This window comes from Schistocerca cancellata, chromosome 1, assembly GCF_023864275.1.
Source record: "Schistocerca cancellata isolate TAMUIC-IGC-003103 chromosome 1, iqSchCanc2.1, whole genome shotgun sequence".
In the NCBI taxonomy this organism is placed as follows: domain Eukaryota; kingdom Metazoa; phylum Arthropoda; class Insecta; order Orthoptera; family Acrididae; genus Schistocerca; species Schistocerca cancellata.
Window position 1 is genome coordinate 1,197,574,084 of NC_064626.1, and position 13,638 is coordinate 1,197,587,721.

The 13,638-nt window shown below is 44.5% G+C and overlaps 1 protein-coding gene across 1 annotated transcript in view; it reads right to left on the reverse strand.

Moving 5' to 3' along the window:
* LOC126141875 (uncharacterized) overlaps positions 1-12,165 on the reverse strand; it is an 82,880-nt gene extending 70,715 nt beyond the window's left edge. Inside the window, exons 1-4 of the mRNA XM_049915283.1 lie at positions 12,112-12,165; positions 10,760-10,831; positions 4,023-6,887; positions 3,578-3,672 (exon numbers count right to left, since the gene is read on the reverse strand). Coding sequence (XP_049771240.1) covers positions 3,578-3,672; positions 4,023-6,887; positions 10,760-10,831; positions 12,112-12,165 — 3,086 coding nt within the window. The remainder of the gene's footprint in view (positions 1-3,577; positions 3,673-4,022; positions 6,888-10,759; positions 10,832-12,111) is intronic.
* Between the last annotated feature and the right edge of the window lie 1,473 nt (positions 12,166-13,638).

Consider the following 13,638-nt stretch of genomic DNA (forward strand, 5'->3'; position numbering starts at 1 on the left):
TCGCTAGGTGACGCTGCTATCGCCTGGACGGGTTTATATCGATAGTTGGTTGATGCACATAATATTCTGGCTGATCATTGTATAAAGACTCTTAATACCGCTATTTGCTTTCTCTGACAGTCGAAACAAATTGTTCAAATGGTTCAAATGGCTCTGAGCACTATGGGACTTAACATCTTAGGTCATCAGTCCCCTAGAACTTAGAACTACTTAAACCTAACTAACCTAAGGACATCACACACATCCATGCCCGAGGCAGGATTCGAACCTGCGACCGTAGCAGTCCTGCGGTCCCGGACTGCAGCGCCTAGAACCGCTAGACCACCACGGCCGGCAAAACAAATTGTTCCTCCTCAGCGATCGCTAGCAGTGAGACGCGAGAATATGAATAATACGTGAAAGGATACGAAATGAAGTAAATAAGCTAAGGAGCTTGATAAGCATTCGTCTTTCTTCAGTATAGCTTCAACCTACGTTTATTGTCATGCAGTCATCGTCATGTAATCTCTCGGACCAATGGACGCATTGAAAACTACTGCAGCTGCACATTCGTCCTCGCTGTTCTGAGCCGTTGCAGCAGTGAACTCCAATTCAAGGTTTAGGCTTCAGCTTAGCAGCAAGTAGCTGCAGTCGTTTACGTATTCCACGCTGACGTACATCCAGCAGCAAACTTCGTAGTGATTAGCTTGTAATCGCCCCACGGAAAATTACCCTCTACCACGCAATAATTAATAATGGTCAATCAAATCATCCACATTTATTTACGTTTGAAAAGTATCTGAGCAGATTTTCTAGTAATATATGCGCCGACAGCTCGTCGACGCCAAGGTATTTTTCTAGTACGTTTATTCTTTGGAACAACAGAGGTACAGAGAGGTATGCTCCATGGTTATTATAGGGAGAGAGAGAAAGGAACAGCTTCGGAAAGTATCGGTTGGAAGATTTTCGGATTGCTAAAGGAGATTTTATTTACTTTTCTTCGCGCTAAAGCGAGACAGGAAAGTTTGTGCCGCTAGCGTGGTAGATAAAGAGAAAGAAGGACTTTTAAAAGTAAATTGCATGAGACTTAAAATCCACGGAAACGGAACATGTACGGAAATGGATTCAATATACAATTTTCCTCAGAAATAAGGTTTGTGACCATTTTATTCTAGAGTGAATGACGAATGCGTTCTCTGTCTGAATCATTGATGATTGTCTGGGCCCTGTAATTAATTGGGAAGTTTCAGCTGTGACGAAGAGAGCCTGCAATCTCTGAGTTTTATTGAAATCGTCCAAAAAGGCTTCGTCCACATCTGAAATTTTAGATCTGTCGTAAACTGAACGAAGTGTTCAAAAGATCGATTTTCCCAACTGAATGCAGCGCTTAATAATAATAACGTATGTAAAGATCTTTTCTAGCAAGCCAGCCGTTGAATATTAAGAGGAAGGGCTCCACCAGAGATTCTACTAGGCTGATTTCATGTAACTTATATTTGAACTGTACACAGATAAAGGACAGAGAGAGCGAATGGAAATCTAGGAGTTACTCAGAATCCTCCCATTAGTATAATTTTTTTGTCTGTCTTTGCACGGATAAGCCTGATAAGAAAACCTAAGCCCTTGACTTTATTGTACAGAATTGTGTGTGAGGGAGAGCGAGCGATTAAGGCGACAGATACACTTCTGTACAGACAAAACATTACACCAAGTTAGCGGCTAGCTGCATTAGCGCACACACACCTAGACTTTCATCAAAACCAAAGTAGTAAGAGAATTCATTAGAAGCTCTCACGTTAAATTTACTTTAATTTTTATTGTAGGTCCGGCCAGGGCAGCACCCTTCAAAACTTCCAGAGATACTCTTTGAAATCCTCGATAAATTCAATACTTCAAAAACAGAAAAAACAATTACTTTTCAGTTAGGCAAACGCAACGTAGCAGCAGATGCAGCGGCTATGATGCCTGTCTGGAGATTACAATTTCTGAATGTCCTCTCACTGTCCATGCAGCTCCCTCGCCATTGAGAGACAACTTCGTGCGTCTGTGGGAGGAGTGGTTACCGTTGGAGAACAAGCTGAGGCCCGTGAAACCGACGACACGACCGTAGCGCATCTCCTTACGGTGACAGCGACGGCAGCAAGTACTTTTAACGCATCTCCGGATAGGAAACTGTCCTTTGACGCATGGGTTCCTCCTTAGGCAGGAAGACCCACTTGTGTACAGTTCTTGTAGTGCAAACCTTTTCGTACGCCAAACTTAACTAAATGCGGTTTATACCAAGCAACCCACTTACCAGTTGACCTTTGTTTTAGATGATGAATTGAATGTGGTTCGTGTGTTAAGATTCTATTTGATGACTGGTCTCGTCGATAGTGGCTCAGGTAGAAGAATTTTCTTTGTTTGTGAGATGGTTGCTACATCGTTTCATTTCCTGTTGCCCGTGAAGACACACTTTCATGTTCCACTATTTTGAGGTTGTGTCTTTACAGTCAATGCATTTTACTCACACACTGTCCTGATGTAACATTACGAGTCAAGATAGCTGTAACGGAAATTGAATAGCGGAAAGTTATCATTAAAAACGCACGCCGCGCGATTTAATTGAATAGCGTAAAGTTATCATTAAAAACGCACGCCGCGCGATTTGTGACGATTTGTTTGGTCATAATAGTAGTAACATGCTTTCGAATACAATTAAAATATAACGGCGATACCTGTTTAGTGTTATTGGAAACAATATGTAGTAAATTAATGAGTAAGGTAGCCGATCCTATAAGAAGAGGTGAAATTGGGCATATTAAGGTGTTTTGCTTTATGTCGACTAAGCCCATGATACGGCGTCTTTTTTCCGTTTACTCTTAGAAAAAAAAACAAACGAGTAATGAAGTGCTAATTGTGCGTTGTGAAAAATATAGGGGCGAATTTTAAATAGCTACAGTGTATAATCAGACTAACAAATGGACATTCAGTTACGCGAAATAGCGGAGAGCGAAGTGTGGTCATTAAATTGAGTACACCTACAGGGCGGTCAATTCCGGGATAAGTCTATTCGCATCTCACGAGGGACGCGGTATTGAGACCGGTTTTTTTTATTATATCACGGAGAGCGGGCTTCAATTTATAAAAAGGAGAAAAGCTGTATCATTATCATTGACTGTTGGTGTTAAGCAACCAAAACTGTTCATCAAACGGTTTCGGTGAATGAGTGGTGAATGCGAAATGAAACTGTGAACGAAGTTATGTTAAATAAAGCAGAAGAGACAAGACAGTTTGGTCGTATCTGTAGTTATTCCATCAACCGTAACATTTCTTCTCGTTGTGTGAAGCCTTTATAGACGATCGTTACGACAATTTGCTTTGAAGGGATCTCGTTACGAATTAAGTTTTGGGGACCTGGTCAACAGGGGATAGTTCGTAGATCTTAGCTACTGCAGCTATTCTGGAATCAGGTGCTGCCGTGACCGTTGTGTGTTGTCAATGGCTTAAGGTCATCATATCTCATGCTCTAAGATCGACGCGCCTTTCCTCTTGGTATAACGGTGTCTCAGGGTAACAACGACAACGCCGACGGCGAATGAAGGTACGGTAGACTGACCTGTCCCTCTTTTGCCGCTTGTGAAAAAATGTGAGGAAGACAACCCCAAGATGGTTGTAGATTCCATTTTTTAATTTACGTTTTGTTGGTTGCTCCTAACAATTAATAACCACAGTTGTCTTCCTTTTGTTAAGTGTGGGTGCTGACGAAATAGCAGTTTAGCACACTATACAAGCCAGTACCATCACAAAAACAGTCATCCAAACAAATACAAGTAAAAAAAATTATCTTCCTCGCTGTATTTCTACAACAACTGAGTAAATAAGAAAAAAGCAAACGAAGGTTCACATTAAATTTTGATTTATTCAAAACATTTGCAAATCATTTCAATCAACTTCTGAAAAGCGTACATTAAAATTTTCTTGATGACAAGGCTACAATCAAGACTGACCCAATTTTGAAGGGTACTTCACTAACAAGAAAAGGACGTTTTAATGGGACAGACCTTCTTTGGAGTAAATGCCCTTATCTGTGGAGGGCCTGTGACTATGAAGGCCGCCTTAATAGGACACACCTTCCGTTGAGTAAAGGCCCTCTTCTTCGGTGGGCCTGTAACGATAAAGGCTGTTTTGATCGGAAATGGTCCTGTTTTTAAGGGCGTTAGTTTCATAAGGCCACAACTAAGAGAATCTCTAAAACGACAATATGCTGCAAAGGTAGAGGTGGCTTCCAAACATTTCTCATTAGAGGGCTCCTCAGGCCATTCTACTATAGTTTCTACTGAGTCTGCTGGTGGCTCATCATCTCTATTCAACTTCTCATTAGAGGGCTCCTCAGGCCATTCTACCATAGTTTCTACTGAGTTTGCTGGTGGCTCATCATCTCTATCCAACTTCTCATTAGTGGCCTCCTCAGGCCATTCTGCCATAGTTTCTACTGAGTCTGCTGGTGGCTCATCATCTCTATCCAACTTCTCATTGGAGGCCTCCTCAGGCCATTCTACCATAGTTTCTACTGAGTCTGCTGGTGGCTCATCATCTCTATCCAACTTCTCATTAGAGGCCTCCTCAGGCCATTCTGCCATAGTTTCTACTGAGTCTGCTGGTGGCTCATCATCTCTATCCAACTTCTCATTAGAGGCCTCCTCAGGCCATTCTGCCATAGTTTCTACTGAGTCTTCTGGTGGCTCATCATCTCTATCCAACCTCTCATTAGAGGCCTCCTCAGGCCATTCTGCCATAGTTTCTACTGAGTCTGCTGGTGGCTCATCATCTCTATCCAACTTCTCATTGGAGGCCTCCTCAGGCCATTCTGCCATAGTTTCTACTGAGTCTGCTGGTGGCTCATCATCTCTATCCAACTTCTCATTAGAGGCCTCCTCAGGCCATTCTGCCATAGTTTCTACTGAGTCTGCTGGTGGCTCATCATCTCTATCCAACTTCTCATTGGAGGCCTCCTCAGGCCATTCTGCCATAGTTTCTACTGAGTCTGCTGGTGGCTCATCATCTCTATCCAACTTCTCATTGGAGGCCTCCTCAGGCCATTCTGCCATAGTTTCTACTGAGTCTGCTGGTGGCTCATCATCTCTATCCAACTTCTCATTAGAGGCCTCCTCAGGCCATTCTGCCATAGTTTCTACTGAGTCTGCTGGTGGCTCATCATCTCTATCCAACTTCTCATTAGTGGCCTCCTCAGGCCATTCTGCCATAGTTTCTACTGAGTCTGCTGGTGGCTCATCATCTCTATCAAACTTCTCATTAGAGGCCTCCTCAGGCCATTCTGCCATAGTTTCTACTGAGTCTGCTGGTGGCTCATCATCTCTATCCAACTTTTCATTAGAGGCCTCCTCAGGCCATTCTGCCATAGTTTCTACTGAGTCTGCTGGTGGCTCATCATCTCTATCCAACTTCTCATTAGTGGCCTCCTCAGGCCATTCTGCCATAGTTTCTACTGACTCTGCTGGTGGCTCATCATCTCTATCCAACTTCTCATTAGAGGCCTCCTCAGGCCATTCTGCCATAGTTTCTACTGAGTCTGCTGGTGGCTCATCATCTCTATCCAACTTCTCATTAGAGGCCTCCTCAGGCCATTCTGCCATAGTTTCTACTGAGTCTGCTGGTGGCTCATCATCTCTATCCAACTTCTCATTAGTGGCCTCCTCAGGCCATTCTGCCATAGTTTCTACTGAGTCTGCTGGTGGCTCATCATCTCTATCCAACTTCTCATTAGAGGCCTCCTCAGGCCATTCTGCCATAGTTTCTACTGAGTCTGCTGGTGGCTCATCATCTCTATCCAACTTTTCATTAGAGGCCTCCTCAGGCCATTCTGCCATAGTTTCTACTGAGTCTGCTGGTGGCTCATCATCTCTATCCAACTTCTCATTAGTGGCCTCCTCAGGCCATTCTGCCATAGTTTCTACTGACTCTGCTGGTGGCTCATCATCTCTATCCAACTTCTCATTAGAGGCCTCCTCAGGCCATTCTGCCATAGTTTCTACTGAGTCTGCTGGTGGCTCATCATCTCTATCCAACTTCTCATTAGAGGCCTCCTCAGGCCATTCTGCCATAGTTTCTACTGAGTCTGCTGGTGGCTCATCATCTCTATCCAACTTCTCATTGGAGGCCTCCTCAGGCCATTCTGCCATAGTTTCTACTGAGTCTGCTGGTGGCTCATCATCTCTATCCAACTTCTCATTAGAGGCCTCCTCAGGCCATTCTGCCATAGTTTCTACTGAGTCTGCTGGTGGCTCATCATCTCTATCCAACTTCTCATTAGTGGCCTCCTCAGGCCATTCTGCCATAGTTTCTACTGACTCTGCTGGTGGCTCATCATCTCTATCCAACTTCTCATTAGAGGCCTCCTCAGGCCATTCTGCCATAGTTTCTACTGAGTCTGCTGGTGGCTCATCATCTCTATCCAACTTCTCATTAGAGGCCTCCTCAGGCCATTCTGCCATAGTTTCTACTGAGTCTGCTGGTGGCTCATCATCTCTATCCAACTTCTCATTGGAGGCCTCCTCAGGCCATTCTGCCATAGTTTCTACTGAGTCTGCTGGTGGCTCATCATCTCTATCCAACTTCTCATTGGAGGGCTCCTCAGGCCATTCTGCCATAGTTTCTACTGAGTCTGCTGGTGGCTCATCATCTCTATCCAACTTCTCATTAGAGGCCTCCTCAGGCCATTCTGCGAGAGATACCACTGAGGCTGCTGGTGGTCTAGCATCTATCTCTAACAGCATATCAGAGGGCTGAGATAATGATTCTTCAATAGTCGCGGTTTCTGATGCTGGAGGCACGGCAATTGTCTCGAGCTGATTTGTTTTCTCATCTAGTCTTCTTCTGTCAGCGGGATGGTGTTGGCGAGTCCACTCCTGTTGGCAGAATACAGAAAGCTCGTTAAGAGACATGGAACACAAAATCATATATGTGAATTCAATGTATATCACAAGAATAATTCTGTAACTATCACTTTGTTGCCTTTAACTGTAAGGTAGAAGGAGAACAATTTTAAAAATAACTGATGTCTGATTATTAATGTTCGTTTGGTGCCGCCGTAATATGCGGGACCTTTATGTGTGTAATTACTTGAGTTTAATGTTTCAGTACGAATGTTTCAGTTGCGTGTGTGTTCAGGTAAGAATGGAGATTACGGCAAACACGATGCAAAAAATAGTTCCGAATTACGTGTATATTCAATACCGTTTATGCCAGCAGTTAAAGATGTGTCCACTTTTTATGTAATGGTCATGTATACGTACAAGTTACGGTTATGTAGGCAGGTTCAGTATATTAAATCTATTGACCCTCACAGATCGCACTTGTTATGGGGCGATACCTGCTTGAATGGTTCACCGGCGTTGCATCTGATTTTGTGGTGTAACCAGCTCGGCATTTTTACGAGGGAAACGCTCGTCGTCTTCTGGGACACCACTTAAATCTTCAGTGGCTACTTGGTAATACTGTGACTTTACAAATACCATCTGACACCATACTTGGGAGCCATTCTACCAGCGGTAACGTTGTTTGTATCGATTGTGGTTGTTCTCGTGAAGCATCTGAAGTAACTTGGGAGGCACTTGCCCTCTGAAAGTAGTGTACGCTATTCCAATGAAGACCAACTATTACAAAGAAGAAGCTACAGTGGTTTGTGACGAGACCGCCGAATTGTTTAGTGGACCCAAACATATTCGATAGACAGCGTGAACCCAATGTGCATTGACAGGATACCGGAAAAGGCAAACTCAAAGGGCGTTTCTCACTTGTAAACGGATATACACGGAAGTAAATAGAACACAGAAATGACAGAGAAAAATTGCACGTAAAGTGCTATTTGTAACTCCCTGAAAAAAGACATACTGGTTAGCGCCGCATTAAGTTAAAAGTTCTCGGAAGAGGGAAATTGTTTCTACTGGAAGCAGTGTAACCATCCGCTGAAAAGACTTCCACCACCAACTATTAGTAATAAGCCTTGGTCTTCTTCATACTACTTCCACCACCAGCTGTGAGTAACAAACATAGGACTTTTAGAGAGGACTGTAAAGATAATAATGACTTGCTGCGGCAGCCTTTTACAATGTAAGGGTATTATTATTATGCTGTTATATCAGTCACTAACAGTTCATCAGGCAAAGACAATAAACTCTAACCGATAATCTAAAACTACTCTCCCTCTTCCTTAACTAGTTCTCTTAAAATTTAACTGCGTATTATTTGTGCAGGAGAAACCCGAAACATGGAAACCTCAAATTACTACATCTTTACCTAAGCAAGGATTAAATCATTACCCCGAAACAGAGCAAAACAGCTATATAAGCAACTAAGTGTGCAACAGGAATTCCACTATTAAACGCTGGGCAGAGTGAGCGAATGGGTGGAAAGAGTTCATTGAAGGCCTCTACGAGGGGTAGAAATGGAAGCCTAGATGACAGACGTAAGGATCCAGTAATGGCACTTACGATCAAATAAATCTACAGACATCGACAGCATATCTACCTTTCTAAAGTCATGAGTGAAAGTGAAAACCAAACGACTTTTCAAGTTCGATTGCAGGATTTTTTAGTCTTCAAACTACACAAAATTCCAAGGGCTTATAAGAGCGAGAACTACCGAAAAATCGACTGACAAGTATAACACACCGAAGAATGGAAAAGAAAGCTTTGTTCGAGGAAAGGTGCTTCAAATACATAGAAAGAAAGATCCCATATCATTTAGCTACAATATAGCAGGTCAGCAACTGGAAGCAGATAATTCCATAAATTATCTGGGAGTACGCATTAGGAGTGATTTAAAATGGAATGATCATATAAAGTTGATCGTCGGTAAAGCAGATGCTAGACTGAGATTCATTGGAAGAATCCTATGGAAATGCAATCCGAAATCAAAGGAAGTAGGTTACAGTACGCTTGTTCGCCCACTGCTTGAATTCTGCTCAGCAGTGTGGGATCCGTGCCAGATAGGGTTGATGGAAGAGATAGAGAAGATCCAACGGAGAGCAGCGCGCTTCGTGACAGGATCATTTAGTAATCGCGAAACCGTTACGGAGATGATAGATAAACACCGGTGGAAGATGCTGCAGGAGAGACGCTCAGTAGCTTGGTACGGGCTTTTGTTGAAGTTTCGAGAACATACCTTCACCGAGGAGTCAAGCAGTATATTGCTCCCTCCTACATATATCTCGCGAAGAGACCATGAGGATAAAATCAGAGAGATTAGAGCCCACACAGAGGCATACCGACAATCCTTCTTTCCACGAACAATACGAGACTGGAATAGAAGGGAGAACCGATAGAGGTACTCAGGGTACGCTCCGCCACACACCCTCAGGTGACTTGCAGAGTATGGATGTAGATGTAGATGTAGATGTAGGTAAAGGCACTAGAGAGGCACCTCTGACGTCGCTCATTATTGTAGAAGCAAGACTGCAAAAAGGGTTCCACGATGTAAAATAGTGGAATATGTTTCAGTTTCTCAGGAAAATTCAGGGGTGTACCTAGTCTTTCGCCCATACTATTCAGTCTGCCCATCAGCGAAATGACGACGAAAGTAAATGAAAGGATCAGGTGTGGGTTTAAATTCAGGATGGAAGGATATCAGTGATAAGATTCAGTGGTGGCACTGCTGTCCTCAGTAAAAGTGAAGGGAAATGTAATGATCATATGCACAACGTTACATTAGGCTGTTATATTGAATCAGAAACAGTGTTGCCCAAAGTAGCAATTTTACGAGAGACGGTTCCTGAATATAGTATGGCGGTATGCTTAATTTCTTCTTTTGATGAGCTCAGTGGTAGAGCTATTTGAAAAACTACCTAAATTTCTTAACATTGTTTAGAATCTAGTCACACAGCCTGCCCATATTTTTGTTTCTTGTTTTTTGTTTCTTGTTTTTTGTTACTTCTATTTACTTCATTTTGTGAGAAGTTTCCATGGACATGTTATGGGTGTGTTAATGAAGAAAGTATTTTTCGCTGCAGTGGGTGATATAATTGATCAGTGATTGTCAGATCAGAGCAATTTGTGATCCTGTTATTGTGGGAGGTGGGTTTTTGAACAGTACTGCGTATTCAAGGATCACACAGGTGATGTTTTCGCCTGCAGCACGTTTAGCAGTGAACGTGATGTTTTTATGTGGTCCAGTGAACGATTTTCATTTAGTCTTTTCAGCCAGAAGACCGTTTTGATGCATCTGGTCACAGTTGTCAATACTCAACAGCTAGCTTCTTCATTTGTGTACAATCACTGCAAGCTACACCTATTTGAGCCACCTCGGCCGGCCGAAGTGGCCGTGCGGTTAAAGGCGCTGCAGTCTGGAACCGCAAGACCGCTACGGTCGCAGGTTCGAATCCTGCCTCGGGCATGGATGTTTGTGATGTCCTTAGGTTAGTTAGGTTTAACTAGGTGTAAGTTCTAGGGGACTAATGACCTCAGCAGTTGAGTCCCATAGTGCTCAGAGCCATTTGAGCCACCTCACCGTCGTGACGCTTTGGAATCAAAGTGACGATTGCTTGATACCTCAGGAAGTGTCCCGTTAAAAGATACCTCTTGTAGTAAGTTTTGCCATAAATCTCTTTTCTGTCCAATTCGTTTCAGTACCTCCTCAGCAATTATCGAATCTATCCAGTTGTGTAAGGCAGGTAAAAAATGAGCTGACAAAACATAGCCCATGTTTCATTATTGCTTCGGGATGCAGAGTATTAGACATTTCCGAGAGTCAGTTTAAGATATATGTACTGTATGCCACTCACCAGATCATCACGTAAGAGCCCAGTGCACTCTCCAGCTGCCGCCTGGGAATGCAGATGTTCGACCCGCTGCATCTGTACAAACAGGAAAAAAAAATCTTGTAGTTAACGTATGTACCCACAGGAACACTACAGACTAGATCGATAGCTGAAACACATTTAACAGCAACATAAAGTAGACTGGAAAGTGCTACAGAATCGATCCTGTTGTCGAACCAATTAAATTAGAAGTGAGGAGGACCCTAGTGTGATGACTGACTTTTCCAGTGGACACATCTTATTGAGTATTAGTACTTCAAGGCTAGTAAATACAGATGTAGGAATAAATACTCGACATGAAGGTAATTCACCGGTCATATCACACAGTTAAATAGAGAGTTGTGAATAGTTAAAGAAAGCGGCCATCAGCAATAATCCAAAACTCAGTCGATGCAAGTATCTTGGTGTTAGTGGGTACAGTGTCGCAATCTCCCACATAGCAATGAAAAAGTAGACAAGATCAATATCGAAGAAAACAGGAAAAGCGACGCTTGGAAATTACCACATTCAGAACGAAGGATGGACAGCCTTATAGGTAAATATGTTGTTGTGGTCTTCAGTCCTGAGACTGGTTTGATGCAGCTCTCCATGCTACTCTATCCTGTGCAAGCTTCTTCATCTCCCAGTACCTACTGCAGCCTACATCCTTCTGAATCTGCTTAGTGTATTCATCTCTTGGTCTCCGTCTACGATTTTTACCCTGCACGCTGCCCTCCAGTACTAAATTGGTGATCGCTTGATGCCTCAGAACATGTCCTACCAACCGATCCCATCTTCTAGTCAAGTTGTACCACAGACTCCTCTTCAACCCAATTCTATTCAGTACCTCCTCATTAGTTATGTGATCTACCCATCTAATCTTCAGCTTTCTTCTGTAGCATCACATTTCGAAAGCTTCTATTCTCTTCTTGTCCAAACTATTTACCGTCCATGTTTCACTTCCATACATGGCTACACTCCATACAAATACTTTCAGAAACGACTTCCTGACACTTAAATCAATACTCGATGTTAACAAATTTCTCTTGCCATTGCCAGTCTACATTTTATATCCTCTCTACTTCGACCATCACAAGTTATTTTGCTCCCCAAATAGCAAAACTCCTTTACTACTTTAAGTGTCTCATTTCCTAATCTAATTCCCTCAGCATCACCCGACATAATTCGACTACATTCAATTATCGTCGTTTTGCTTTTGTTGATGTTCATCTAAATTTTCGGAAGTGAGTGACGTCCGTTAGTGAGCTCATGGTGTGTGTGTGTATGTGTGTGGTACTGGTGTGGTATACGTCGTCAGGAAACGAAGTGGTGCTCACCTTCGGAGATTTGGTGACCTGTTCCAACTCGACCAGCCGTCGATGCCCCTGCATCGTCTTCCTTCGGCCGAAACAAGGACAGCACGCCGTCCAGTATCTCCTCCAACCCATCTGCAGCAGAGAAGAGCCTGTTCCACAAGCTGCCGAATGGTTTACGGTATAGTAATTGCTGCATTGTGTTGCACAGTAGGATCTCTCCTGTTGTCACCACACTGTGAAATACACTCCTGGAAATTGAAATAAGAACACCGTGAATTCATTGTCCCAGGAAGGGGAAACTTTATTGACACATTCCTGGGGTCAGATACATCACATGATCAAACTGACAGAACCACAGGCACTTAGACACAGGCAACAGAGCATGCACAATGTCGGCACTAGTACAGTGTATATCCACCTTTCGTAGCAATGCAGGCTGCTATTCTCCCATGGAGACGATCGTAGAGATGCTGGATGTAGTCCTGTGGAACGGCTTGCCATGCCATTTCCACCTGGCGCCTCAGTTGGACCAGCGTTCGTGCTGGACGTGCAGACCGCGTGAGACGACGCTTCATCCAGTCCCAAACATGCTCAATGGGGGACAGATCCGGAGATCTTGCTGGCCAGGGTAGTTGACTTACACCTTCTAGAGCACGTTGGGTGGCACGGGATACATGCGGACGTGCATTGTCCTGTTGGAACAGCAAGTTCCCTTGCCGGTCTAGGAATGGTAGAACGATGGGTTCGATGACGGTTTGGATGTACCGTGCACTATTCAGTGTCCCCTCGACGATCACCAGTGGTGTACGGCCAGTGTAGGAGATCGCTCCCCACACCATGATGCCGGGTGTTGGCCCTGTGTGCCTCGGTCGTATGCAGTCCTGATTGTGGCGCTCACCTGCACGGCGCCAAACACGCATACGACCATCACTGGCACCAAGGCAGCAGCGACTCTCATCGCTGAAGACGACACGTCTCCATTCGTCCCTCCATTCACGCCTGTCGCGACGCCACTGGAGGCGGGCTGCACGATGTTGGCGCGTGAGCGGAAGACGGTCTAACGGTGTGCGGGACCGTAGCCCAGCTTCATGGAGACGATTGCGAATGGTCCCCGCCGATACCCCAGGAGCAACAGTGTCCCTAATTTGCTGGGAAGTGGCGGTGCGGTCCCCTACGGCACTGCGTCGGATCCTACGGTCTTGGCGTGCATCCGTGTGTCGCTGCGGTCCGGTCCCAGGTCGACGGGCACGTGCACCTTCCGCCGACCACTGGTGACAACATCGATGTACTGTGGAGACCTCACGCCCCACGTGTTGAGCAATTCGGCGGTACGTCCACCCGGCCTCCCGCATGCCCACTATACGCCCTCGCTAGAAGTCCGTCAACTGCACATACGGTTCACGTCCACGCTGTCGCGGCATGCTACCAGTGTTAAAGACTGCGATGGAGCTCCGTATGCCACGGCAAACTGGCTGACACTGACGGCGGCGGTGCACAAATGCTGCGCAGCTAGCGCCATTCGACGGCCAACACCGCGGTTCCTGGTGT